Raw genomic sequence first — 24,935 nt, 5'->3', positions numbered from 1 at the left:
GAGAAAGTTCTATTCCCCAAAGGCAGACACGACCCGTAGCTTCTGGATTGTTTAGTATGTTGGATAGAGGCGCCTCGTTAACCACTATTATCGGATGTGCCGAAAAATAGTACCGCAATTTTCTTGCGGTTGTAAACACTTCATATGCTAACTTCTGGTATTGCGGGTACCGCTGTTTTGAAGGCGATAAAACTTCACTGATGAAATATACCGGCCTCCGCACTCCATGGAGTTTTCCTTCTTCTTCTTCTCTTTCGACAACAAGTGTTGTGCTGACCACCTGGGGTGTAGCCGCAATATATAACAGGAGGGGTTCCTTCTCTTTAGGCGCCACCAAGATTGGTGGTGTCGAAATTGTGCGCTTGAGATCTTCGAAAGCTCTATCGGCCTCTTCGTTCCACTGGAACTTCTCTCCTTGCTTGATTAAAGCGTAGAACGGTAACGCATTTTCTCCCAGCCTGGCGACGAATCTGCTTAAAGCTGCGACTCGCCCAGTTAACTGCTGTATTTCTTTCAACTTTGTTGGCTTCCTCATTGTTATGATAGCTTGAATTTTTTCTGGATTGGCTTCAATCCCTCTTGCTGATACTAAGAACCCAAGAAGTTCTCCTGCAGGGACGCCGAAAGAACACTTCGTCGGATTCAGCTCGAGACAAAACTTATCGAGGTTGTCGAAAGTTTCCTTGAGGTCCTCGATTAGTGTTGCCCCCTTTTTTGATGTTATGACGACATCATCAATGTATACTTGTACGTTTTTCCCAATCTGTGTTGCTAAGCACTTCTGCATCATCCGCTGATATGTTGCTCCCGCGTTTTTCAGACCAAAGGGCATTGTTCTGTAGCAAAACACGCCGTAAGGTGTGATGAACGCTGTTTTGACCTCGTCTTCTTCTTTCAATTTGATCTGGTTATAACCAGAGTATGCGTCCAGGAAGGAAAGACGTTCGCATCCTGCCGTGGAGTCGATAATTTGATCGATCCTCGGGAGGGGAAAGTGATCCTTTGGACATTGCTTGTTAAGACACATAAAGTCGACACACATGCGAAGGACTTTAGTGTTTTTCTTCGGGACCAAAACTGGGTTTGCTACCCACGTGGTCTCTGTATGCAGCTCTTTAATGAAACCAGCTTCTCTGAGTCGATCAATCTCTGACAGCATAGCTTTGCGGTTTGGTTCCGAGAAACGCCGCAAAGGTTGCTTAATTGGTCTCGCTATTGGATCCAAGTTTAGGTGGTGCTCGGCAAGTTCCCTAGGTACTCCTGGCATGTCAGCTGGACACCATGTGAAGATTTTCCAGTGCTCACGGAGGAACTCGACGAGCGCGCTTTCCTATGCGAGGTCCATGTCTGTCGCGATGGACATCATTTTCTTCGGATCTGTCAGGTGAATCTGCACCTCCTTGGAATATTTTGCAGTATTAAAGGTTGGTTCTTTGTTAGGCCTCCCTACATCTGGCAGCACATCATAATCAGTCGTGAGCCTTGACGCCATGTATTCTGCTTGCATGCCGAAAGTTTCTGACAGTCGATGAAAATCCTTGTCACATTTATCGGCTGACGCAAAGCTTCCTTTGACTGTAATTGGTCCCTTAGGTCCAGGCATCCTCAACAACAGGTACGTGTAATGTGGTACCGCTATAAACCTGGCATATGCTGGCCGTCCCAATAAGGCGTGATACTGCGACGGGAAATCCACGACTTCAAACTCCAGCCTTTCTATTCTGTAATTTTCTCGGGTCCCAAACTGAACGTCGAGATTGATCTTCCCCAACGGATAACTCGGCTTCTCCGGCGTGATGCCATGGAAACGTGTGTCAGTTGGTTTCAGATTTGCTAGAGATATGTTCATTTTCCTTAGTGTATCTGCGTACATAAGGTTTAGACTGCTGCCTCCATCTATGAATACTCGAGATACGTCGAATCCTGTGATCACTGCTGGTAAGATAAGTGCTGACTGCGCTGGTCGAGGAACTTGCTGCGGATGATCCGCTATTGTGAAGCCAATGTCTTGCCCTGACCAATTTAGGTACTCAATCGTTGGTGGAGGCATCTTCTCTGCCATGAACACTTGTCGCGAGATTACTTTCTGAGCTCTATTGGACGGCCTACCCTTCTGAATCATCGAGACCGCTCCGTTCGAGTTGGGATCAACGTACGGAGGTGGTTGTGGTGCTGCCGCTATTCTGAGCTGGTGTCGATTTTCGTCCGTGATTGCGGGGGGAGGTGGTAAGTGGATCTCACTCCTGGGCCCCTGAGGATTTCTATTTGTCGCCTGAGCATTGGCTTGCCCTGCAAACCTTAGCATTGCCTAAAAATTTCGACAGTCTTTCTGCAGGTGTCCTGACTGTCTCTTCCCATTGCTGTCGAGATAGAAGTGCATCTGACACGGCCCGTTCATCATATCCTCGGGAGACACGAAAGGTCTCTGGAGCCTTAGCCCACTATTTTGCCTGTTATTTCGAGAGTCATCTCTATTGTCGCCTCGCTGCTCATTTGATAGTCATCTCTATTGCCTCCTCCAGCGCTTGCTCGAAACCCGGCCGAGATTTGACCAGGAGCGTCGTAATTCGAAAATTGTCGAGAAAACCGACGTCTATTTTGAAAATTTCGCCCACGGCCCTCCTCTGGTGACATGTGCCTCTTGTTGTGAACAACATCTTCTCCATCTGCCCACCTGTTTGCTATCTCCATCAGCGCTGATACTGTCTTTGGGTTGGTTCTCCCCAAGTGTTCGACAAAATCTCCTCGTCGGATTCCAGCGACAAACGCATCTATCGCTCTCTCGTCAGACATGTTCTCTGCCGAGTTTTTAATGATATTCCACCTTTGGATATACTTTCTCATTGATTCGTCCTGCTTTTGTCAACACGCTCTCAACTCTTCTAACGATGCAGGTTTTTTGCAGGTGGATCGAAAGATCTTGACGAACACATCCTTGAAACTGTCCCAGCTATCGATGGATCCCGGAGGAAGCTTCTTTATCCAAGACCTCGCGGCTCCACTCAGATGCACTTGGATGCTCTGCATGGCTGTTGCTCTGGTTCCTCCTATCAGCTTCACTGTCTCGAGATAATCAACTAGTCAATCCTCTGGATCTTGCAGGCCGTCGAACTTTTTGAAATTATCAGGCAATTTAAACCCCGAAGGTACTCGAGTTTTTCGGACCCTCCTTGTAAAGCACGGCAACCCACACATATCCTCGTCATCTATCTCCGGGGAGTGCCGATGTTCCCTTCTATTTTGTCATGCTCTGTCCACCCGTGATTGAGCCGCTGTGTCCCTTGCTCCACTAGTTCTCTCGGGACCTGGTGCTGCTGCAGCAGGTCGTGGACTATTTTGCCTTGCAGATCCTTCGGGAGGCGAAGTTACGAACGCCGTTCCCATGGCTCCAACTCCTGCCATGGCCATATTGTACAATGCTTCTCTTGGATCTCCGGGAGGCGGTTTGGACGCGAGGATGAAAGCTTGCGTCGCCATATACCCAGCTTCCGGTGTTTTAGGGATAATGTTCCCCCTCGTGTCTATCGACATAAAGGACATGTCGAGGTTCTGAACTAGATTTTCTCTGTCAGCCTCAGGTATGTTTTGCAGCCGAGATCTTGCTCTGTTTCGAGCTTCTCTGTGGCTATCTCCCGAGGTTCCTGAATGTCAACTTAACTCGGCCCTTCGCCTGCTTGATGCGGAAGCTGCCTCCTTTCTTCTGTTCAGAGCAGCTGTCTGTTTTTCCAATTCTCGTCCAGCTCGGGCGAGTCTGTATTGGTATGCTTGTAACTCTTCCATCGTGGCGGTTGTAGCCATTGGTTCTGTACCATCCATAGCTCTTGCGGCTCTATCCCACGCTTCTTGTGGAAGTTGAACCCTAAAACGCGGTGTAAGCCCGACATATTTAGTGCCTAGACCTCGCCTAAGGTCAGAGGGGTCGACGTATGGATTTCCCAAATCATCGAAAGCCTCTGACGTCTCCTCCTGATCGCGGCTCGGTTCTCCGATGGCATAGTTCTGATGATATTTTGGATTCTGAACCTTGTTGGGTTTGGTGACACCATCATAGAGATTGGTGAAGACCTTTCCAACGGTAGTGGATCTGTCGATGAAGTTGAAGCTGTCGATGCTGCTTGAGTCATCGCTTATATCGGAGTCCGCAGATGACTCGAAGGACATGTCGCTGAAGATTTTGGCGAGTTTTTCGCTTGCCCTGGTGCTGATGAAGCGTGGCGATGAAGTCTCCTCGTCGCCTGACTCGATGGACGATGTTGAACTTGAAAAGTCGGGATCGACCGCCGCTAATCCCGATGAGATCGGAATTTCGAGACGATACGCTCCTTCTTTCTCGACGCGAAAGTGGAACCTTCCGAACGTCATCTCCATAGGCTCCTCCAGATACGCATATGCATCCAAACGGGAGGGCGGGTGAGTCACAAAATCGACTAGACCAGTTTCGATCTGTTTACCTCTATCCATCGCGTTGCTTGCAGTTGAGGAAGTCGACGATCTTGAACGTGCCATCGAGATCAGATCCTTGACGCCTCTAATCCCCACAGACGGCGCCAATTGACAAGGGATTAACTTGTCAATGCCTACGGGTTGTAGACTAGGGTTTTAGTCGGAAGTAGAGGGCAAGTAGATCTCAATGGTTTCAGCCGAAAAGTGCTCGACGATATGAAAACTAGGGTTTGTGAGACAATGAATCGATGCTTTCTTTGTCCCTCGACTTCCCCTTATATAAGAGGCGGAGCCGAGGGTTTCGTAATACACAAGTTACAAAGTCCGGGAGGGTTTCTTACTCCTCCCGCAAGATTACAAGTATTACTTCCTAATACAACTCTAGCTTTCCTTAATAGTAATTTGGGCTTCCGATTCTTCTTATCCTTCGAGTCGTGGGCCTTCAGTAAACCCCGGGTACCATCTTCGGCAGGCCCATTGGGGATGCCTATTTCACCCCTAAAGCTGGGAAGCTAAAAAGATCATAAAAACTAGCTTCCCCAAGCTTAGACTTTTCCATAACATTAGCAGTAATTGCGTTCATACTAATAACATTGCTACTAGCATGCAAATAAGGTTCCATAGGTTTTTTAATTTTCGCATCACACAATTCATGTCTTAACTCAGGAAATAGATTAAAAAGCTCACTGTTGTTTTCCATTATGCCTAACTAGTGAAAAATAAAAAAAATAAACAAAAAGATATAATTGCAGGATCTAAAGGAAATAACTTCGAGCACTCACACACCGGCAACAGTGCTAGGAAATAGCTTAGTAGTCGGAGGGTGTGAATACCTTTTACCTTACCTCCCCGGCAACGGCGCCAGAAAATAGCTTGATGTCTACGCACGCTTCTTTTCCTGTAGACAGTGTTGGGCCTCCAAGAGCAGAGGTTTGTAGAACAGCAGCAAGTTTCCCTTAAGTGAATCACCCAAGGTTTATCGAACTCAGGGAGGTAGAGGTCAAAGATATCCCTCTCAAGAAACCCTGCAATTACGATACAAGAAGTCTCTTGTGTCCCCAACACACCTAAGAGGTCGTTTGGTATCCATCATTTGAGCCTGGAATCCTGGAATTCATTTTAAAATTCCATAGGTGGGCTGTTTGGTTGCCACAGAATTCGACCATCATTTCATTTAGGAAATCCAGCAAAATGATGTCATGTGTAATCACAATTCCGAGCTGAAACCTGTCATTCACAATTCCTGTGGCAACCAAACAAATTCAATATTGAATTATACTGTCATTACAATTCCTGTGGCAACCAAACAAGTGTCCATTTCTGAAATTACAATATAAATGAAATGAATACATGTATTCATTTCAAAATGCTACAAATGAAATGAAAACCTGGCTTCCAAACGACTTCTAATACACTTGTCAGATGTATAGGTGCACTAGTTCGGCGAAGAGATAGTGAAATACAAGTAATATGGATGATTGTAAGTAGTAACTGCAATCTGAAATATAAATGGCAGCAAGCGAACATGTAACAGAACTTGCTGGAAACAGTGTTTCAATGCTTAGAAATAAGGACTAGGGATCATACTTTCACTAGTGGACACTCTCAACAATGATCACATAACTGAATAAATAGATGCTACTTTCTCACACTCTCTTGTTGGATAACAAACACCATTCATTGTGTAGGGCTATAAAAGCACACCTCAAGCCGGAGTAAACAAGCTCCACAACATCCGGAGTTCATATTAAAGTAACCTCTAGAGTGCATAATAGACCGTTGTAATTTAGACCGAGTACTAACATAGCATACACACTGTCAACAATAGCTATGAAAGGGGGAATAGATCACATCAATACTATCATAGTAATAGTTAACTTCATAATCTACAAGAGATTACAATCATAACCTACGCCAAGTACTACATGATGCACACACTGTCAACATTACATCATGGAGGAGGAATAGACTACTTTAATAACATCACTAGAGTAGCACATAGATTAATAGTGATACAAAGCTCATTATCACATAAAGATCACATGGGAGAGACAGATGAACCACATAGCTACCGGTAGAGCCCTCAGCCTCGGGGGAGAACTACTCCCTCCTTATCATGGGAGGCAGCAACGGTGATGAAGATGGCGGTGGTGTCGATAGAGATGACTCCGGGGGCAATTCCCCGTCCCGGTGGCGTGCCGAAACAGAGACTTCTGTCCCCCGAAACGGAGTTTCGCGATGGCGGCGGTGTCCCTAGAGTCTTTCTGGAGTCTCGTCAATTGGTATCGAGTTTTTAGGTCACGAGGGGTTATATAGGCGAAGAGGCGGAGTCGGAGGGGCCAGGGGGCTCCCTCCTCATAGGCTGGCGCCCCCCCTCCAGGCCGCGCCGCCCTATGGTCTGGGGGCCCTGGGCCTCCTCTCCGGCTCCCCTTCGGTGTCCTGGTCCGTCTCGGTGAAATATGATGTTTGGCCTTTGTTTCGTCGAATTCCGAGAATATTGCCCGAACAGCCTTTCTGGAACCAAAAACAGCAGAAAACAGGAACTGGCACTTCGACATCTTGTTAATAGGTTAGTTCTGGAAAATGCATAAAAACGATATAAAGTATGAACAAAACATGTAGGTATTGTTATAAAACTAGCATGAAACATCAGAAATTATAGATACGTTTGAGACGTATCACTGCTTCACAAAAAAACGATTTGACACCCTGAAAATGAAAAAACCATCGCTAATGGGTCGGATTGGAAATCCGCTCCCGGGGACATGCCTTCCTTCCCAGGGACCACACACGTGCCAAATATAGTCTCGTTCCGACAAACTATGCGGTGTCACAGGTGGTTTCCTACTCATTTGCCCTAAAATCCATAGAACTCCGGACGTGATAGCCCTGTTTGTGAAGGGTTTTCCAAAATAATTGCCGTATTCTAATTCCGACTTTTGGAGTGGTTATTATGACACATAAAATGATGTCATGCGGCTCCAAGGGATTTTCTGACTTCGTTTAAATTGCCATTTGGCCGAAACGGGCTCCCACAGAGATGTGGTATGGCCGTACCGGGCGCGCTGGTGCACCTGTTCACCATCACGCTAAACGGAAAACATTTAGCACATAAAGTGATGTATCATAGATATAAAAATATTTTTCCCGGAATTTATTGAGCGACGAAAAGTGTACCCCTAGTTCAAATCCGGTTAGTTTCCAGTGGATTCGGCGGGACACCGCAGGAAGCCGCATGAATTCCCAGATAGCTAGTGCGCACATATGGCATGCGATATGTGGTGTGAAGGCGGTGTCCTACCACTACACGGAGGTCTCGCGCAATACTAAAATGCGCCCCATGTGCTTCACAAAAAAACCGTTTTGGTACCCGAAAATGAAAAAACCATCTCCCATGGGTCGGATTGGAAATCCTCTCCCGGGGCCTTGCTTCCCATCCCAGGTACCACACACGTGCCAAATCTGGCCTCGATCCGACAAACTATGCGGTGTCACATACCGTTTCCTACTCATTTGCCCTAAAAGCCATAAAACTCCGGACGTGATAGCTCTGTTTGTGAAGGGTTTTCCAAAATAATTGATGTATCCTAATTCTAATTTTTGGAGTGGATACTAGGACACATAAAATGACGTCATGTGGCTCCAAGGGATTTTCTAACTTAGTTTAAATTGCCATCCGGCCAAAACGCCCCCACTGAGATGGGGTATGGCCGTACCGGGCGCGATGGTGCACCCGTTCACCATCGCGCTAAACGAAAAAAATTAGCACATAAAGTGATGTGTCTTAGACCTAAAAACATTTTTCGCGGAATTTATTGAGCGACGGAAAGTGTACCCCTAGTTCAAATCCGGTCAGTTTTCAGCGGATTCGGCGGGACACCGTAGGAAGCCGCATGGATTCCCAGTTAGCTAGCGCGCACATATGGCATGTGATATGTGGTGTGAAGGCGGTGTCCTACCACTACACGGAGGTCTTGTGCAATACTAAAATGCGCCCCATGTAGCTGCTTCACAAAAAAAAACCGTTTTGGCATCCCGGAAATGAAAAAACCATCTCCCACGGGTCGAATTGGAAATCCGCTTCTGGAGCCTTGCTTCCCATCCCAGGGACCACGCACGTGCCAAATTTGGCCTCGTTCCGACAAGCTATGCGGTATCACGGGCCGTTTCCTACTCATTTCCCCTAAAAGTCATAGAACTCCGGACTTGATAGCCCTGTTTGTGAAGGGTTTTCCAAAATAACTGCCGTATCCCAATTCCGTCTTTTGGAGTGGTTACTAGGACACATAAAATGACGCCATGCGACTCCGCGGGATTTTCTGACTTCGTTTAAATTGCCATCTGGCCAAAACGGGAACCCGAGGACATATAAGAAAGTGTTTGAATTGTTACTATGTTAACATGTTACTGTACATGATTCAAATATGAATGATTTTGACATAAACGGACAGAGGATGTTTTTCTGAACATTTTGATACCTTATATGCATTTTTCTGAAATCATATAAATTAGTTATGATTTTTACAAAATTAGACAAATTTGAAAAATAGCCTACGCCGAGGGTGGCCGTCGGCGTAGCCCTGTCTACGCCTAGGGCCAAATATATGCCGAGGACTGCCCTCGGCATAGACTTCGCTACGCTGACGGCAACGATACGCCGAGGGTCAGACGGTACAAGAAAAAGAGCACCTAAAGACGGCCAATCTTGGACGCTTTCTAGTTCGTCTCTAGGTGAAAATAAGTGTGGTAAGTAAAGACGTTTTTTGAGACGTTATACATGTCGTCTCTACTGCCCGCAGCCATCCGTGTCAACCCTAACCTCCCACCTGATCCATCCACCGGCCCCTCTAAAAATAAGAAAGACCAAGTACCCTTCCTAGGAAAAAAGAAGAGAAATCTGCCAGCCGCCAGTTTCCGTCCTGGCGCATTTTGCTGGTGAGATCGCCGCGGATGCGTCTTCCTATCGCCAAAATTCCATTTTACCGAATGCACTGCCCGTCCCCCATGAATCCACTGCCGACGCGCGATTCCGAGGGAGGCCCGAGGTAAGCAACTGCAGCATGCCTCCTTCTTCTCCGCTCTCCGCTCTCCGATCTCTGATCTGTGGTTTTCTTGCTTTTTGTTGTGCGAATCTCAGATCTGTTAGGTAGCGGTAGCAATTAATCTGGCATGTGGCTGTACAGCCGGAAACGGAGTGAAATTCCAAGTAAATATTTCATGTCTGGAATCTTGTAATCTGAGTTCGCCTGCTGTTCCGTAGGATAGCTTCTTCTCCAAATTGAATGGAAATACACGCATGCATTGTTTTCATTTGCTTTTGTTGTTGATAAATAATTAGATGGGATTTGAGTGCTAGTAGGATCATTTGCCGCTTTTCATTTTTTCAGGACAATCCCACCTTGATTTTGGTGTGAGTGGCTGGTATAAGCAAAGTATTGTGGCATCAAGACTCAGCCTTCAACATGATGCACTCCTACAAGCCAATGCCAAGGTACGTCTGTTTGATCAAACAACGGTGCAAGCACATACAGAATCTTATGAACACTTATTTATTTAGTCAACTACAAAATCAAGTACTTCTCTGTCATGCAACTTAGATTTGATTTGACATACATACTTCACACTAAATCCTTAGTGTGGTGTCTTTAGTAGGAGCTAATTTTCTCTGTTTTCTACACAAGCACTCTCAGTGTTTCTGAACGAGCTTGGCAGTAGAATGATGTTAAAAAGGATTATATATTTATACATGTAATCTATTTTCAGACAGCTGTTAAGTGCATTTTGTAGCTCACATCTCTTACATTGTCACATATTCGGCCACATCCTACTTTGTAATGTTAAATACTATTGCTGTTAGCAATGGTTTTAGTATGAGCATATATCTACATGAGGGTTTAATAATTCTTTTTCTTGCAGTAGGTCTGCAGCTTTATGCAAACAGGAAGGTGAAATAGCAATGTGATGAGGGTTTAATAATTCTTTTATATGGATACTACTCCGGATGGTAAATACATGTGGTATGTGCTTCATTTTTGAATGTGGAAATTAGAACTTGTTATTGAAATTTATTACCAGTTAACTTATCTATCTACCTGTTGATTTGTCTACAGCATAATTGTTTGTAAAGATTTAACACAATAGGAGATTGCAAGGCAAATCTACTGTAGAGCAATGGGGAGATGAGCAATGGCGAGACGATGTACCCGTTTCTCCATGGACAAGCTTATAGACTGATTTCGAACTTGTTAGAAAAACTATATAAATATTTGGAGGATTTTGTCTGGTCAAGTTGTAATTCTTTGACAAATGTACCGTTCAATTGTAAAGTATTGTTGCTATGGGAAATAACTACCTTTTCCGAATAGTGCACTATACTTTTCTGCCGTATTATGGTCCATGATAGTATGAAGATATGATTATCTTTACATAAGGCGAGAAACTGATTGCGGCAAGGAAAAAATCATTTTATGAAAATAAAGATAACGTCTTAAGATTCCTAAGGACGCCATTATGTATTTTAGAGACGATATGGGAGGGAATTTAGTAGAACGTCTCTACAAGGATATGCACGCTTTTTTAAACGTCTCATGTATATTAGACATGCTTTAAATGCGTCCTTACAAATCCTGAGACGGTGCATAAGCAGACGCTGCTAGGACGTTTTACAAAAGCGACTCTACAGCACTGTAGGGACGTTATAAAGCGTGTTTATCACCTAACTTGAGCGTCTTTGCGTGTCCTTTTTGTTGTGGCTGGCCGTGCCGGGCTATACGCCGACGACCCCGACAATTGGCCGTCGGCGTATGCCACGGCCGTCGGCGTACGTCGCCATTCCTGTAGTGCCTATGCTGAGTTTTGATTGGACAAAGGCTACAGGCATGGAATGATCTAATTCACCGGCTGGGAGATCTGATCCAGACGAGTTTAGATGAAATCTTCATGTAGACGGCACTTTCTCAGTCAAATCTTTATACAATGCGATTCTTCATTCAGATATACCGGTTGATAATAATAAGAAAATTTGGAAGATGAAGATACAATTAAAAATTAATTTTTTTGGATGGTATCACCGCCGAGGCGTTATTGTTACCAAAGATAATCTTATTAAGCGGAATTGGCACGGAAGTTCACGGTGTGTTTTCTTTCATCATGATAAAACCATTAAACACTTTTTTTTCAGTGTCATTTTGCGAGATCTATATGGTCAGTCATCCAAGTAGCGTCTACCCTGTATCCTCCCACCAGTGTGGCCAATGTCTTTGGCAATTGGCTTCACGATATCGATCCAAGGTTTAAGTTGCTTCTTAGGGTGGGGGCGGTTTGGCTAAGTAGAAATGACAAGATTTTTAACGATAAAAAATGTTCTTTGTTGCAGGTCATCTACAGATGTACATATATTTTCCGTTCGTGATTACCTCTTCAGCGGATAAAGAAGAACCAAGACCTATTTACGGAGGTCTGTACACGGTTGGAGGCTACGGCGAGGGATACTTTTTCCCTACATGGGTGGCAGCATAATCTACGGATAGCAGCACCACCCTCACCTTAGACGTTATATGATTTATCGTTTCGATATGTATCTCGCCTAGTGTTTTTATACGTTTATGACTTCAGACTCTTGAACGGCTATGTGCATCCTGGTTATGCAGAGGCTGGATATAATTGCTTCTCAAAGTAATAAAGCATTCTTTATCGAAAAAATGCTGCGATCGGTGCATACGTGCGCGGCGTGTATGCGTATTTTGGCTCGTTTAGCTAGTGGAAGCACACATATAATGGAAGGTGCTTAGAGAGATATTTAGTGAAATAAATTAGTTTTTATCTAAACACTAGTGCTTATTTACGCTAGACATACATCTAACTGAGCCTCTCTATTATATAAATAAATGCTAGTGCTTAACAAAAAAAATTATAAGCATCTTATTTTGTGCGCATACTCTTACGGACGTACGGTAAGCTCTGAACTATTGTTTCCTGAACTAGGTTGAGCCTATGTGTTGTTGTTGAGCGCGGTAAAATTACAGAATTGGAACAAAATGGTAATATTAACCATCACTCTGGTCTTAATTTTCAGCTTAGTAGATAACATAATTTGTGTTACCAACCGAATGGATAAGAATGATTTGGATCGAGTGTCATGGTCAATCAGCTAAGCGGTCAGTTTCAGTGTTATTAGCATTACTTCTTGTGAATTTATACCAAATTCGTCTCAACTAAAGATGAGGCTTTTTTGGTGTGCCCGTGTGTGTTAGTTGGCGATATAGCAATCGGACTAGAAATATGTTGAATGGAACGCAAAATTAATTATGAAGGAACTAATTGTGGTTTGCAGCAGCTGCGCTAACGTATACGTAGTATATGGTAACGAAACCAACCTACAGTGGTATTCGGGTGTAATGGGTTTTTTTCTTTTTTTTGTTGGTTCGTGAGCCGGCGGTAGGAAAATAAGACGAGGGGGTCGGGGCAAGGAGAATTCAATCAATCCATGGAGCCTTATGTCGGGAGGGCCATTGCCCCCCTTCCCCACCCTCCTCAATACAATTCCTTAAAAATATCTGTAATATTTATGCTGAAATTTTAACATTACTAAAAGTTTTAGCTAGGTATCCTTCACGCCTATGAATCTTCATCCGTTCTGTTGCAGGCACCTACAAGATCGAACATCGCATGATTTTTTGAAAGCGAAAGAGCACCTTTTACATATCTCATAATTTCAATGATCTTGAATAATGTTTTAGCTCGTTTGGCGCGCATAGCCTAATCGGTTGTTGATCCAATACATTGATATGTCATTTTCAACCTAGATCCATGCTTGCATATCTCTCAATGTACCGGTTAACCCATCATCCCTAAATTAAAGTTACACGTTAGAGTTTGTTGGAGAGAACTCATTTGCCGAGTCAAATGAAGAAATAAGACGCGAAACAAAGTTGGCTATTAAGAGAGAGGATATACGGAGAAAGATTTGATGATTGACCCGATGCGTTCCGATGAAACCCGAGATATGAAGAAAAATATTTGGTGCAAATTATTATGCATGCCACTTGGTGCACAACATTTACAAGTAACAACTCTAGTACTTGTGCTTCAGATTGAGAAAGTGACAAGATAGTCATGGCTAGTCCACACATTTTGGGGGGCGTACAGTGACAAGACACCAAGAGCTTCTTGTTCACAGTAGCGGAGCTTCCTATAGCCAGGAGCCCCCACCACCACCACTCAATAAAATTTGTTAAAGATATCTATAATATTTATGCTAAAATTTTAAAATTACTCAGCACGATTGGTGTTATTGGACCCCACAACAATCTCTATCAAACTTCGTCACTTGGTCTGACATAAAAGATTTAAAAAATACTAGTATTTCGTATGAAGAATATTACACCAATGCAATAGAAATTTAATAATCCGTACATTTAACAGACCCGTGGTATTCGGAATCTCGATAAAGACATTTAAACTACTTATTTTTGTTGAACTTGTGAACTATATACGATGATACTTACTTGTAACAATAGTTCATTTATACAATGATAGTCACTTGTATAAATGAGAGTATCTTAATAATCACATGATAAAACTATGGGAATAATTTATCTGTATGTCCATGCAAAAACTAAGTAGAAGAGTAGATATAATTTCTGCTGAATTAATAAGAGGATATATAGCGCTAGTGAAAAAATATGTGATTTGCATATGGAGATTCACCACAAAGTTGGCAATAATCACTTTTACATGGAAATATAATGTTACAATTCAATCCGGGAAACCTTTTGTTTCTATTTTGCTACTATACGCCATCCACATGAGTATTCGGAATGGCATTCTTCTCTGGAAATGCAATTTTGATGCAATGTGCATATGCTCCTGCCACCGAAAAATATTTTAAAATGTCAAAAAAAACTAAACAAAAATTCCACATGTACGTATTGATATTCGATGCATGCACACCAATTTCCGTGGAAAATCGATTTTTTGTGTGTCCCATGTAAAAAAGATAAAGAAATATACGGTGAAGAGCTTCTTTTTGCATCGAATTTTGTCTACATATGACACAAAAAATTAGATTTTGGCAAAACAACTTTGCGAGCACATAGAACAACGATATGTAGGTGCCACATTTTTTACAGAATTTTTTGATATTTTAAAATGTGTTTATATGTGTTTCAAAAATTAGGAGCATATGCACCTAGTTTCAAAAACACCTTGTCCATTCTTCTCTATCTTACCAACAAAACTCCGTCACAACAAAGCTTTTGGGATACTATGAAATTAGTACTTTATTTGTTTTAAAATATAAGATGCTTTTATAGGCCATTTTAGTCTACGAAAATATTCATGCCACCTCATCCCTTGCGGCGGATCCCACCGGTTACAAACAGTGTTTAACTACGTTCAACAATGTATCAGTGTTTTTTGTCACTCTATTAACCAATACCGGTGGTTATTTGCAAAAAAGAATTGAAAACGGTGATATTTTTTCTTAGAATGTCATGAATTGTGGTGGTTGGTTTTTTCAATTTTCTCAAACAAACCGGATTTTCAGAGATTCGAATCCAAATCCATTGTTCAAGGTCGTGAACACGGACGGTACCGTCCGTACGGCACAGGGAAGTAGTGTGCTATGCGAGCCGCCCCGCCGCTCTGAAAGTTCCTCAGGCTCAGGTCAGGCGGGAGCGCGGGACGCCACGCCGCCGCCCGTGCCGGCGCCGCTCCATCGCATCGCCGACAGCCCCACCGGAGGTACATCTCTCGCCATCTCCGCCTCAATTCCCCGAACCCTAAGACCTCGTTTCCAGCCGCGCTTGGGGAAACCATCCGGGCCGGGCTTTGCTTATCGATTCCTCCCCCATTCATCTCGGTTCCGATTGGGTTGGCAGTGGCGCAACTCGCGCGGATTGATTAGGTAGAACGGTAGTTTTCACCTTAGTTTTGCGCGATTTGTCTTTGTGGATTGGCAGACTGAGCCCTGGGTTGATCTATAATAGGCGGCGGTATGGTTGTGATCATCAACCGCGAAACTTAAAATGAAATAATGGTCATACTGATTCTACCACAATTGCAGCAGTCCAGATGGTTAGGCCACACTCGTGTACCAGTTCTAATGCTTTCAGTGCTGCAGCCAAAAATGAAGAAGGCACTCCCCCTGAAAGGCGGGTCGGCAGGCTCGAGGCACGGGGCGAAATCTCCAAAGGATCTGGAGAACGTCTTGAAGCAATATTTTGGGTACTCGGAGTTTCGAGGAAGGCAACTAGAGGCTATAGAGGCTGTTCTTTCAGGTCCTGCCCCTGTCCTTGATTCTGCATTTGTGTTTACCACTTGGAATGTTGATAAGTTCATGGTCTTCATTGTCTCCTGCTGATTCCTTTGTGCCGTTATGATCCCTGTTCAATATGTGCAACAACTAATTTGCAGGAAGGGATTGCTTCTGTTTGATGCCGACTGGGGGTGGCAAGTCCATGTGCTACCAGATCCCTGCTCTAGTGAAGGCAGGCATTGTTCTTGTTATCTCACCCTTAATAGGTAAATTCAGCCAGATTCTCTACTTCCACGAAATCTACTGTACTTGGAATGAATGTATGTACATAATTTTTGAGCTATACTAACAGTTTGTTGATTTGTTGTAAAATATACTGGTTAGCTCTGATGGTATGTTGTATTATCCTCCCTCCTCTTTTTTCTGTTATTATCCCTGAATCTTGGTGATGCCTTTGAACATCATGTGGTCTGCTTATTAAATTTACAGGAGAATCAGGTTACCAGCTTGAAAAGTAAAGGTATTCCAGCTGAATTTCTCTCTTCGACACAAACAACCCAAAATAAAAACAAGGTAACGTAGAGAAATCCTCATTTCTTTTAAATGTGGCAACTGACGTCTTGACCCTATAAATTCATACTGGCTGAGGTGGTGCACTTGATATTCAGGCTGTATTAATCCCCGAGAAATGGAGTTCATACTCTTAATAATGAACTTGATCTCCATCTCTAGGATCTACAAAATGAATGTCTGCGTGCTAGCTCTTCTTTTCTTTACTTCACAATTTTAAATATATGCTGTTTCATCAGATACATGAAGATCTCGATTCTGGCTTTCCTTCTATAAAATTGCTGTATGTTACTCCTGAGTTAGTTGCAACATACGGGTTCAAGGAAAAGCTAACAAAGCTCTATAACAGAGGCCTTCTTGGCCTTGTTGCTATTGACGAGGTCCAAATTAAACAAACACTTCTACTCCTTCAATAACATCATGTTTTTCTTAGATCTCTTCTAAAAACTTGTGGTTCCTTTTTTTCTCCCTCTCCACAGGCTCATTGTATTTCAACTTGGGGCCATGATTTCAGGTATGCATTTGTTTCTGTGTTTGATCTGACTATATGCCTTTAGCCCGTTGAACCCTTCTTGTTTTAATGGTAAAATGAATTGCAGCATTCATCCTTTCTATGTAATATTTAATCTGTTGTTTCTATGAAATGCAGACCTAGCTACCGCAAAATTTCATCATTGAGGAAGCAGTTCCCAGATATCCCTATATTGGCTTTGACTGCAACTGCTGTTCCAAAGTAATACATTACCCTGTTAATGATCAGTACCTGCATTCCTCAGTACAGTTCCGCGTAATAAGTGCTCTCCTTTGATCATAATATTTAGTATGGTCTCATTTGTTCAGCTTTTTTTTTCTCCAGAGTCCAGAACGATGTGATATCATCATTGTGCTTGCAAAACCCAGTAATTCTTAAAGCCTCTTTTAATCGACCTAATATATTCTATGAAGGTATTATTTTTTGACTTCCTTGATCATTTTCAACGACTGAAATCCTTGTTTTCTTGGCATCCCCACTGTTATTTTCCTTTGCACTTTCTAAACGTATTTCTTTTGCCCTTTTCGTGAAACTATGATTGCCATTGCTCCAGGACTATGCATTATTCTTCAGTTCATTTGTTTCCTAGTGACTAGAACACATGGCTCTTGTTATTGATTGATCGCTGTACCTATTTTACCTGGTTTTCTGCCTCTATGCTCTATTCTCTGAAGTGTTAACTGTTAATCATGAACCAATTTTGCAGTTCGTTACAAGGATCTTCTTGACAATGTTTATGCTGATATATCAAATTTACTGAAGTCCAGTGGAAATGTTTGCTCAATTATATATTGTCTTGAGCGTGCTGCTTGTGATGATCTAACTATGCATTTGTCAGAGCAGGGTATCTCTTGTGCTGGTAAGTTAATCTTAATGACAAGTCCAAGACCTATTAGGACTGTTGTGCAGAAGCACTCATGAGTTATTTGTTGCTCCTTATCAGCTTATCATGCTGGCTTGAATAGCAAGGTGCGAAGTGCTGTTCTTGATGACTGGCTTTCATCAAGAACTCAAGTTGTTGTTGCAACTGTGGCATTTGGGTATAGCTTCTTTCTGCATCTTTGTAAATGTAAAGGTCATTTCTGGCATATGACATGCTGATTCCATGTCCATGAATTCGAGAGTAGATCTTTATCTTTATCTATGCACCTTCCTGTTTGTAGTATAGTTTATCTTTGCTTACACCAATATTATACTTTAATTTTAACTCTAGATTCATACTTTGTTTTCTGGTGTATTGCCTTTTCGGGTTTGGGGCTTCGTTTGGATTGTTATGTGTATACTGTTCCACAGAATGGTATGTAATACTCTACTTGCATTATGTTTCGCAACTCTTTCTGCAGTGGTGCTTTGCTAATAGATTGCCGCTATTCATCTTTTTTCAGGGTATTGATAGACAAGATGTCCGCATTGTATGCCATTTCAACTTGCCTAAGTCGATGGAATCTTTCTACCAGGAGTCTGGACGAGCTGGCCGTGACCAACAGCCTTCCAAGAGTGTTTTATATTATGGATTAGAGGACCGAAGGAGAATGGTAATTAAGTGTACATGATACAGTATGCCATTCTGGACGTCAAAACTGAGGCTTCTGTGGTTTAACAGGAATTTATTTTGAGAAACAGCAGCAGTAAAAAACAACAGCCGTCTTCCTCTTCGACTGAGCTTTCACAGAAGGCCCTAGCCGACTTTAGTCAGGTTATAACCATACATTGTATTGGTATACTGGACCATGCAGTATATTTCATTCAATTATATTTTGCCTCTCCTTGCACAGATAGTTGAATATTGTGAAAGTCCTAGCTGTCGACGAAAAAAGATCATTGAGAGCTTTGGAGAAAAGGTACAACATTAATTCCAAACTGGCTAGCGTTTCTGCTGTGTTATTGCATGTTAATATTTTAAAATGGAGCAGGTACAGCCAACTTTATGCCAACGCTCATGTGATGCTTGCAAGCACCCAAATCAAGTGTCCTCGTGTTTGGAGGAACTTCGTCGTGTGCCCAATTGCCGCTTTAACAAGATCTCTCCAGTATTCAAAAGGTATGTGGGGGTCACTGTGCATTTATTCTTTTTTTTTGTTTTTCTCAACAATTTACTTATGAAGTAAAACTTCTCATCTTCATAACAGCTCATCAGCTAATCCGAAACACTTGGACACAGAATTTTGGAATCGTGAAGATGATGTAAGCGCATCAGCTGAAGAAATATCAGATTCTGATGGTAGAATAATCACTCTCTTTTCCTCTTCGCATCAATAATATTACGCAGTTAGATTTGCATAGAGTGGAGTGCATTATAGCGGCTGGTATTGATGAATCGCAGATGATGATGTGGTAGTGAGCGACATTGCCATGTCAAAGTTTTCATCGGAAAGAGGTTTGGAAGCAAAACTTGATGCCTTGGAGCGTGCTGAAAATGCTTATTTTCAAGCCAAAGGCCCGCCTAAACAGCAGGTGCTTCAGCCGCTACCTTTTTTTATGGTTCTTGCGAATTTGGTAAACCTGTTTTCACGTTGTAAACATACCCCTTGATCAAGCTTTATAAGTAGTGAGAAACTTCAACTGGTGATATAATAGGGTGACAAGCTTAGTGACAAGAAGAGCATATCTCAGGCTCTAAGAGATGCAAGCAGGAAAAGATTGTTGGGTTCCCTTGGACAAGCAAAGCTGCGCCTTGGCAATCTACGGTAGGTCTGTCTGCTCCCAGCTTCCTACAGTTAGAAATATAGTTTCACAATTGGGCATTTCAAAACTTATCCCTTCATAGTTCATACTGTGACAGATTTTTTTTTTTTATTTACTTACTACATTGTGCACACTTTCAGGATCACCGAAGAGGCTTCTGCCACACACCTTGAAGCAGAGTCCTTCAAGAAGTATCAGAAAGTGGGGAAAACGTTCTACAACTCTCAGATAGCCGCCACGGTTCGGTGGCTGGCATCTTCAAGTTCTGACCAGATTCATGATCGCCTCAAAGCCCTAACTGGCCAGACCAGCGATCAGGATGCAGCCTCCAGCTCCCCTTGCGTCGCCCCAGATGGCTTGGGTAAAAATGCAGGAGAACCCCAGCCTTCTAATGAGTCTGTGAAGACTGCAGCTTCGACTGAAAATATGGAGCGCTCCAGGATGTCATCATCTGGACAATTCGTCAGTGAAGCAAGAAGGGATAGTGCAATCGGTCCCATGGAACTTCCCAAGATACCATCATTCAGAGAATTCATGAGCCAAAAAGGAAGGGACCGTGCAACCAGCTCTTCCAGAGAAGAGAGCCAGACTCGTGGCATTCCTAGAAAAGCTAGCTCTGTGATCAGCAAGGATGGAACGACAGCAACATTCAAGAAGATGAAATCATGAGTGATGATTTCTCTGTAGTACATGCGAACTTGCTCTTAATTCGCAGTAGGAATGCGAATGCAATTTTGTAATGCAGCAATCAAACACTGCACTTCTGCTTTTCGGTTATTCGTTTCCTCTCAAACGGAGAACATGACACTGTTCTGCAACACGTATCTCTGGGCATTGCAACAGTGTAGAATCTGTTCTCCTCTCTTTGTTCAAGATACACCAACCGACTCAAGCTAACTCTTGGTGGGCCCTAGCCTGCCAAAAGTAGTGGGAATTCTCAAGTTCCCTGGTAAAGAAGAGGGTTGGTAGGATGCTGAGGTCTACTCCACGATCATCACAACTCTGTGCATACCGCTAGGTGTGCTTAACGCCATGTAGATCATGAACGCGGGAATTAGGATACCAGATCAAGAAACCTAGGCAAGGAATGCTAAACGCCATGTAGATATCATGAACGCGAGGATTAAGATACCAGGCCAAGAAACCTAGGCAAGTACAGAAGTACTCCCCTAATGTACCGATCACTAGCGCCTCTGGTGTGGTTCACATCAGTGGGGTCTGAAGTTGTCATAAAGAATTTTCTTTTCTGAGATTGAAGTTGTGATAAACACTTTGATATTATTCCAGTAATGTTAGATACACATACGGAACTAATACCCTATGTCATCATCTTTTACAACAGTTGAAACTAAGTGTGAGTATCAGGTTTGGGGTAGCAAACTGTATTGTCAGGGCTATAACCTACAGAGCCAAGTCCTTCTCAAGCTCAGCAACCAACTGCTCGATGTTTCTTCTATATATCGGCATATAATGATCATTGATCATCATCTTCGAAAGCCTCAGCTTGCCATACAAAGATCTCGGTGTCAAGTAGATCCCTATGCTCGCCTCTGACTCCCCGGTCGTATCATCTGGAAGAATAATAGGCTCTTCATCATGATGAATGTCATTCTCCTCTTCATCTATGACTGCTTCTGTCTCCTCATCTACGACTGCTAATTTCCTGGAGGTTACTATGTGCATAATTTTTCCGGGAGGGTAGAATCTGTGCACCTCCTTCTCGTTGGTTTCACTGAGGACATCTTGAGCTGTGCCACCCACCTCTTCAGCAACATTATTTTCAGTCGTATCTTCAACTATGTTATTCTCCTCTTCCCTTTTTCGGTACAACTCATTTTCGAGTTGTTGCCACAGCTCTACATCGCTGATCCTGTCCTCATCCACATGGTGATCGATGATGTCCTCACCGTCACTATCTACCTTGTCATCCAAGGTGCTAACAGCATTAGATGCCGTAATGGAACTCTGAACCTCTTCTGATGCAGCATACTGCGAGGTTTCAGATCTAACTATCTGTGTAGTTTCCACAGTGGTCTCAGACAAAAGTGAAGTGGATTCAGAGCCACCACTTGTAGTGGAAGTTGTAATTTCTTCTGACGTCACAATTGAGGTAGATGAAGTAGTATTTCGACGCCTTGGCCCAATACACGCCCATGAGGATAGTTGTAGTCCTGGTCTTGTCCATGCTGCCTGGGCTACACTGCGAGCTCTTCTCATTACAACCTGAGCACATTAATATATTGCCAATATTGTTAGTTATGCATAGTGCTCAAGGATTCATCAAATGACAGATTGAAGTTGTGGGGCCAAACAAAAGATGAAGCTATAAAGGTAACCTGTGTCCCAGTAGATACAGGTCTTAGGATGGCACCAGCACCAGCTACTCTGGCTTTAGCATTTGCCATAGAAGGAAGCCGTGATCCCAGAGCAGATGCAGACCGATAGAAAGTGCTCAGGATTCTAGTTTGCTCGATTTGGTGACGGAGATCATTCAGCCAAGCAGATGCTGTCACCTGTTACACAGGAAGTTGATTTTCATTACAAATCAAACAAGGAACAAATGCATTGCTAGACTCACATGCATTCATGTAGATGAGTTGATGTCCTATTGAATTAGCAGCTATGGCATTACAAAAAAAAATTAAGAATAAGGAACCTCTGAACGAAGATCATCTACTGCTGCAGCTGAAAATGTTGGCACCAGATCAGCTCCATTGATGACTGTAGTGATAAAATGCTCCCCTGACTCAGCCAGCTCCCATGTCATACAAGCAGCTGTAAAATAGAGCATCCAACAAGAAGTAAATCACTTCCCTATTCACAAGAGCCAGGTCTGCAACAGATATCTACTGTATTGGAGAGGTCTAGCTTGATGAAGCAAAGGTTTGTACGGAGTCTGCGGTAGAAGAGCTCAATTCTCATAGTAAGGTATATCCGAGATTCTTGTGTAACAGTACCATGTTCAGGATAAATTAAAATTATGTCTTACGATCAAAAAATTGTTTTGTCACTATCATACTAGGTGGTCAATAAATGGCACCATGGGTACTACTCAAAAATAGTTCATTGGCTACTTTTGTTGCCCCGAAAAATTCTGGTGAAAATATGAGAAGTTCATCACTATCTAGTAGGGGTAATAAGGATTAAGGACTAAATTACATACACAAGTAATGCTTGACAGAGCACGTGGCCAATGAAGTGGAAAAGGATGCGCATGGCTCTAATATTCAGAAAGAAGAACATCATAACATGCACACCTGGAGCAAATGCCACGCAAGTAGCAGAGGCAAACTCCTGCTGCTCCCTGAGGACATAAGTCAAGAGAGCTGCTGTTCCACCTCCAAGTGAATGTCCAACAACCTTGATTTGCCATAAACAACATCAAACATGATGCTTTAAAAACCATGATAGAAGAACCCAACTACTAGCACAGAATACAGGGAAAAGGAGCTGCGAAATAAAGACACTGTAAAGTGTAGTGTGCACAGTACCTTTATTTTATAATCTGGATACATATGTAATGCTTCTGTGAGACAAGGAGCTGCAAGCTTTGCAATCCATCTAGCCGCTGCAACCATCCCAAAATGTGCATACCCCAAAACCAAATCGCTAACACCACCTTCCTGGACTACTGTATGATGGAATGGAACCACAGCACCAGTAGCAGCTGTCAGGGTATCTCTGATACTGTGGGTTCCCCTAATTAGTAGAAGTATACATTGTCTGTCTCTATCAATTAAAATGGTGAAAGCTGGCTTCAAGATCTGCATGTAGCCCAAGAAAAAACCCTATCAATCGAAGAAATCATTTTTTTTCGTGTAGATAACTGCAGTAATAGGAAACTAGCAAAAGAAGGGTTACCCATAAAAAATGAAATATAAATTTCACTTACTCCTGCTTTAGGTTCTTGCATTAGAACATCCTCCGCAGAATAGCCAATTGTCTCCAGAAATAACGGGAATGGCTTTTTGGAGAAGTGCCAACACAGTGTCAACAAACTTAGAAGATACTTCAACTCAGTAACTACTGGAGCTCCTTTGAGCTCCACACTATCATCTCCAGCATATATGCTCGCTATAGATAAGTTTCCCTGAAACACATGCCACAGGTCATGCTGTCAGGAAGTTTGTTCAGGTATTTGTTCTAAGATTTTGGTCTGAGTTAATCTGTTAGGAAATGCGCAGAACTTGTCCAATATTTGCATAGATAGCATTGTGTACAGTTCTAAACGGTGAAATGATACATGTAGGGCCTGTTCAGTTCAACGGATTTTCAGAAGGAATTTTGTAGGAATTTGTAATGGTTTAAGGGAACGATTTCTGTACTAGAAACAAGAAGTATGATTCATGTAACTTGAGCAGATATTATAGGCAATTAAATATCATTCAACTATTATGCAAACGAAAATAAAATCTGAAAGCTGTTAATAAGGTCATGAGATCAACTACATGGATTGCTTCAATTCCTTCATGGCAACTCAATGTTAAATTTAACCAGACAGAAAGTCCTCGAATTATGCATGTTTATGAACAACTATGAACACACCAGCGACAAAGTTACGATCAACCAACCTGTCTCTTGAGTAGGAAGCTGATCCCGAAAGCAAGGTCCCCGATGGGCCACTTGCCGAGTGTCTCAGAGTAGGTGAAGCGCAGCGTCTCCGAGAGCGTGGAGATGGTCTCGAGCCAGGTGGCGGGGGCGCGCACGTCCCTCCGCGACACGCGGCTCCTGCTAGGGGTCGATGACTCCAGCAGCGCCCCGCTGGCCGCCGCGTCCCTGCCGCTCCCGCCGTCCGAGTCCTCCCCGCTGTCGAGCTTCTCGGTCTGCAGCCGGCGGTTCAGCGTGTAGTACAGCAGCGCCGCCGCGCCGGCCGCGGTCGCCATCGTCGCCGTCGCCATCGCACCGACGAGGCGGTTGTAAAGGTCTGGCCGCCGCTGCTGGCCTCTGCTCGGTAGCTTGTAGTGAGGCCAGTAAGAACCTCCACTCCAATGACCAGTTGTTAGAAGGGGTGCCAAAGGACGAGTTGTTCTATTTAATCTCTGATCGTTGAACTAGCGATGCGATCTTGGGGCAGTAGGAAGTCGAGACCTGGTAGGATAAACAGAGAAGTTATTTCAGGTAGGGGGGCATTGATCCGGCGCGCAGGCAGTCAGCGACCGCGGAACAATCGAAAACCCTAGCTACTCCCAGCCAGCCCTATAAACAACAGCAACATAAGCAGACAGTAGCGCAATCGAGATACTAACTACAGTACCATCCGGAAGGCAACTTATCAGCCAAACTCTGGAGCGGCCGAACTTTGCTCCCCCCAAAATTAGAACCTATATACAATCGCCGCGGAATCTCGAGGGGGAACAGCGAGGGCGGGTTCGGGGAAACAAACGAAGGGAGCTCAACCGGATTACCTGGAACGGCGAGCGGAGGGCCGGGCGGGCGGGCGACTGGATT

The 24,935-nt window shown here is 43.4% G+C and overlaps 2 protein-coding genes and 1 long non-coding RNA gene across 4 annotated transcripts; 2 read left to right on the top strand and 1 right to left on the bottom strand.

Moving 5' to 3' along the window:
* Nucleotides 1–9,282: 9,282 nt before the first annotated feature.
* Nucleotides 9,283–10,807, top strand: LOC127309246 (uncharacterized). 2 transcript variants are annotated; one of them, XR_007857053.1, is made up of 5 exons: nt 9,283–9,488; nt 9,581–9,649; nt 9,831–9,934; nt 10,360–10,460; nt 10,554–10,807. It is a non-coding gene; the product is annotated as an uncharacterized lncRNA (long non-coding RNA). The 2 variants fall into 2 exon arrangements; XR_007857052.1 differs by lacking the exon at nt 9,581–9,649 and having other exon boundaries at nt 9,288–9,488.
* Nucleotides 10,808–15,043: 4,236 nt separating this feature from the next.
* LOC127305720 (ATP-dependent DNA helicase Q-like 3) lies at nt 15,044–20,384 on the top strand. Its single transcript, XM_051336244.2, has 19 exons — nt 15,044–15,186; nt 15,566–15,722; nt 15,859–15,966; nt 16,085–16,092; nt 16,190–16,273; nt 16,510–16,650; nt 16,750–16,784; nt 16,920–17,003; nt 17,127–17,215; nt 17,509–17,661; nt 17,746–17,857; nt 18,163–18,337; nt 18,406–18,498; nt 18,578–18,643; nt 18,716–18,843; nt 18,932–19,023; nt 19,126–19,256; nt 19,380–19,489; nt 19,628–20,384. The coding sequence occupies exons 2-19, from the start codon at nt 15,572–15,574 to the stop codon at nt 20,154–20,156; spliced, it is 2,289 nt and encodes a 762-aa protein (XP_051192204.1). The 5' UTR covers nt 15,044–15,186; nt 15,566–15,571; the 3' UTR covers nt 20,157–20,384.
* A 361-nt stretch (nt 20,385–20,745) lies between these two features.
* Nucleotides 20,746–24,499, bottom strand: LOC127305719 (uncharacterized). The gene is made up of 7 exons (XM_051336243.2): nt 24,059–24,499; nt 23,380–23,577; nt 22,979–23,251; nt 22,745–22,847; nt 22,144–22,262; nt 21,824–22,000; nt 20,746–21,710 (listed from the first exon to the last, which is right to left on the bottom strand). Exons 1-7 carry the CDS (start codon nt 24,383–24,385, stop codon nt 20,889–20,891), a joined length of 2,019 nt encoding a protein of 672 aa, XP_051192203.1. The 5' UTR covers nt 24,386–24,499; the 3' UTR covers nt 20,746–20,888.
* Nucleotides 24,500–24,935: the final 436 nt, after the last annotated feature.

Source organism: Lolium perenne, chromosome 6 (assembly GCF_019359855.2).
Source record: "Lolium perenne isolate Kyuss_39 chromosome 6, Kyuss_2.0, whole genome shotgun sequence".
Classification (NCBI taxonomy): domain Eukaryota; kingdom Viridiplantae; phylum Streptophyta; class Magnoliopsida; order Poales; family Poaceae; genus Lolium; species Lolium perenne.
The sequence above is the reverse complement of the archived record's forward strand: the minus strand, read 5'-3'. Positions and strand labels throughout refer to the sequence as shown.

What these genes read in the sequence shown, in the direction of transcription:
- LOC127305720 (XM_051336244.2), top strand. Translation starts at nt 15,572, where the DNA reads ATGAAGAAGGCACTCCCCCTGAAAGGCGGGTCGGCAGGCTCGAGGCAC. An exon ending in CAACCCAAAATAAAAACAAG is followed by an intron (nt 16,274 to 16,509) that starts GTAACGTAGAGA and finishes CTGTTTCATCAG; the next exon opens with ATACATGAAGATCTCGATTC. An exon ending in TTTGGGTATAGCTTCTTTCT is followed by an intron (nt 17,858 to 18,162) that starts GCATCTTTGTAA and finishes CTTTGCTAATAG; the next exon opens with ATTGCCGCTATTCATCTTTT.
- LOC127305719 (XM_051336243.2), bottom strand. Translation starts at nt 24,385, where the DNA reads ATGGCGACGGCGACGATGGCGACCGCGGCCGGCGCGGCGGCGCTGCTG. An exon ending in ATCCAGATTATAAAATAAAG is followed by an intron (nt 22,848 to 22,978) that starts GTACTGTGCACA and finishes TGGCAAATCAAG; the next exon opens with GTTGTTGGACATTCACTTGG. An exon ending in TTGCGTGGCATTTGCTCCAG is followed by an intron (nt 22,263 to 22,744) that starts GTGTGCATGTTA and finishes TCTATTTTACAG; the next exon opens with CTGCTTGTATGACATGGGAG.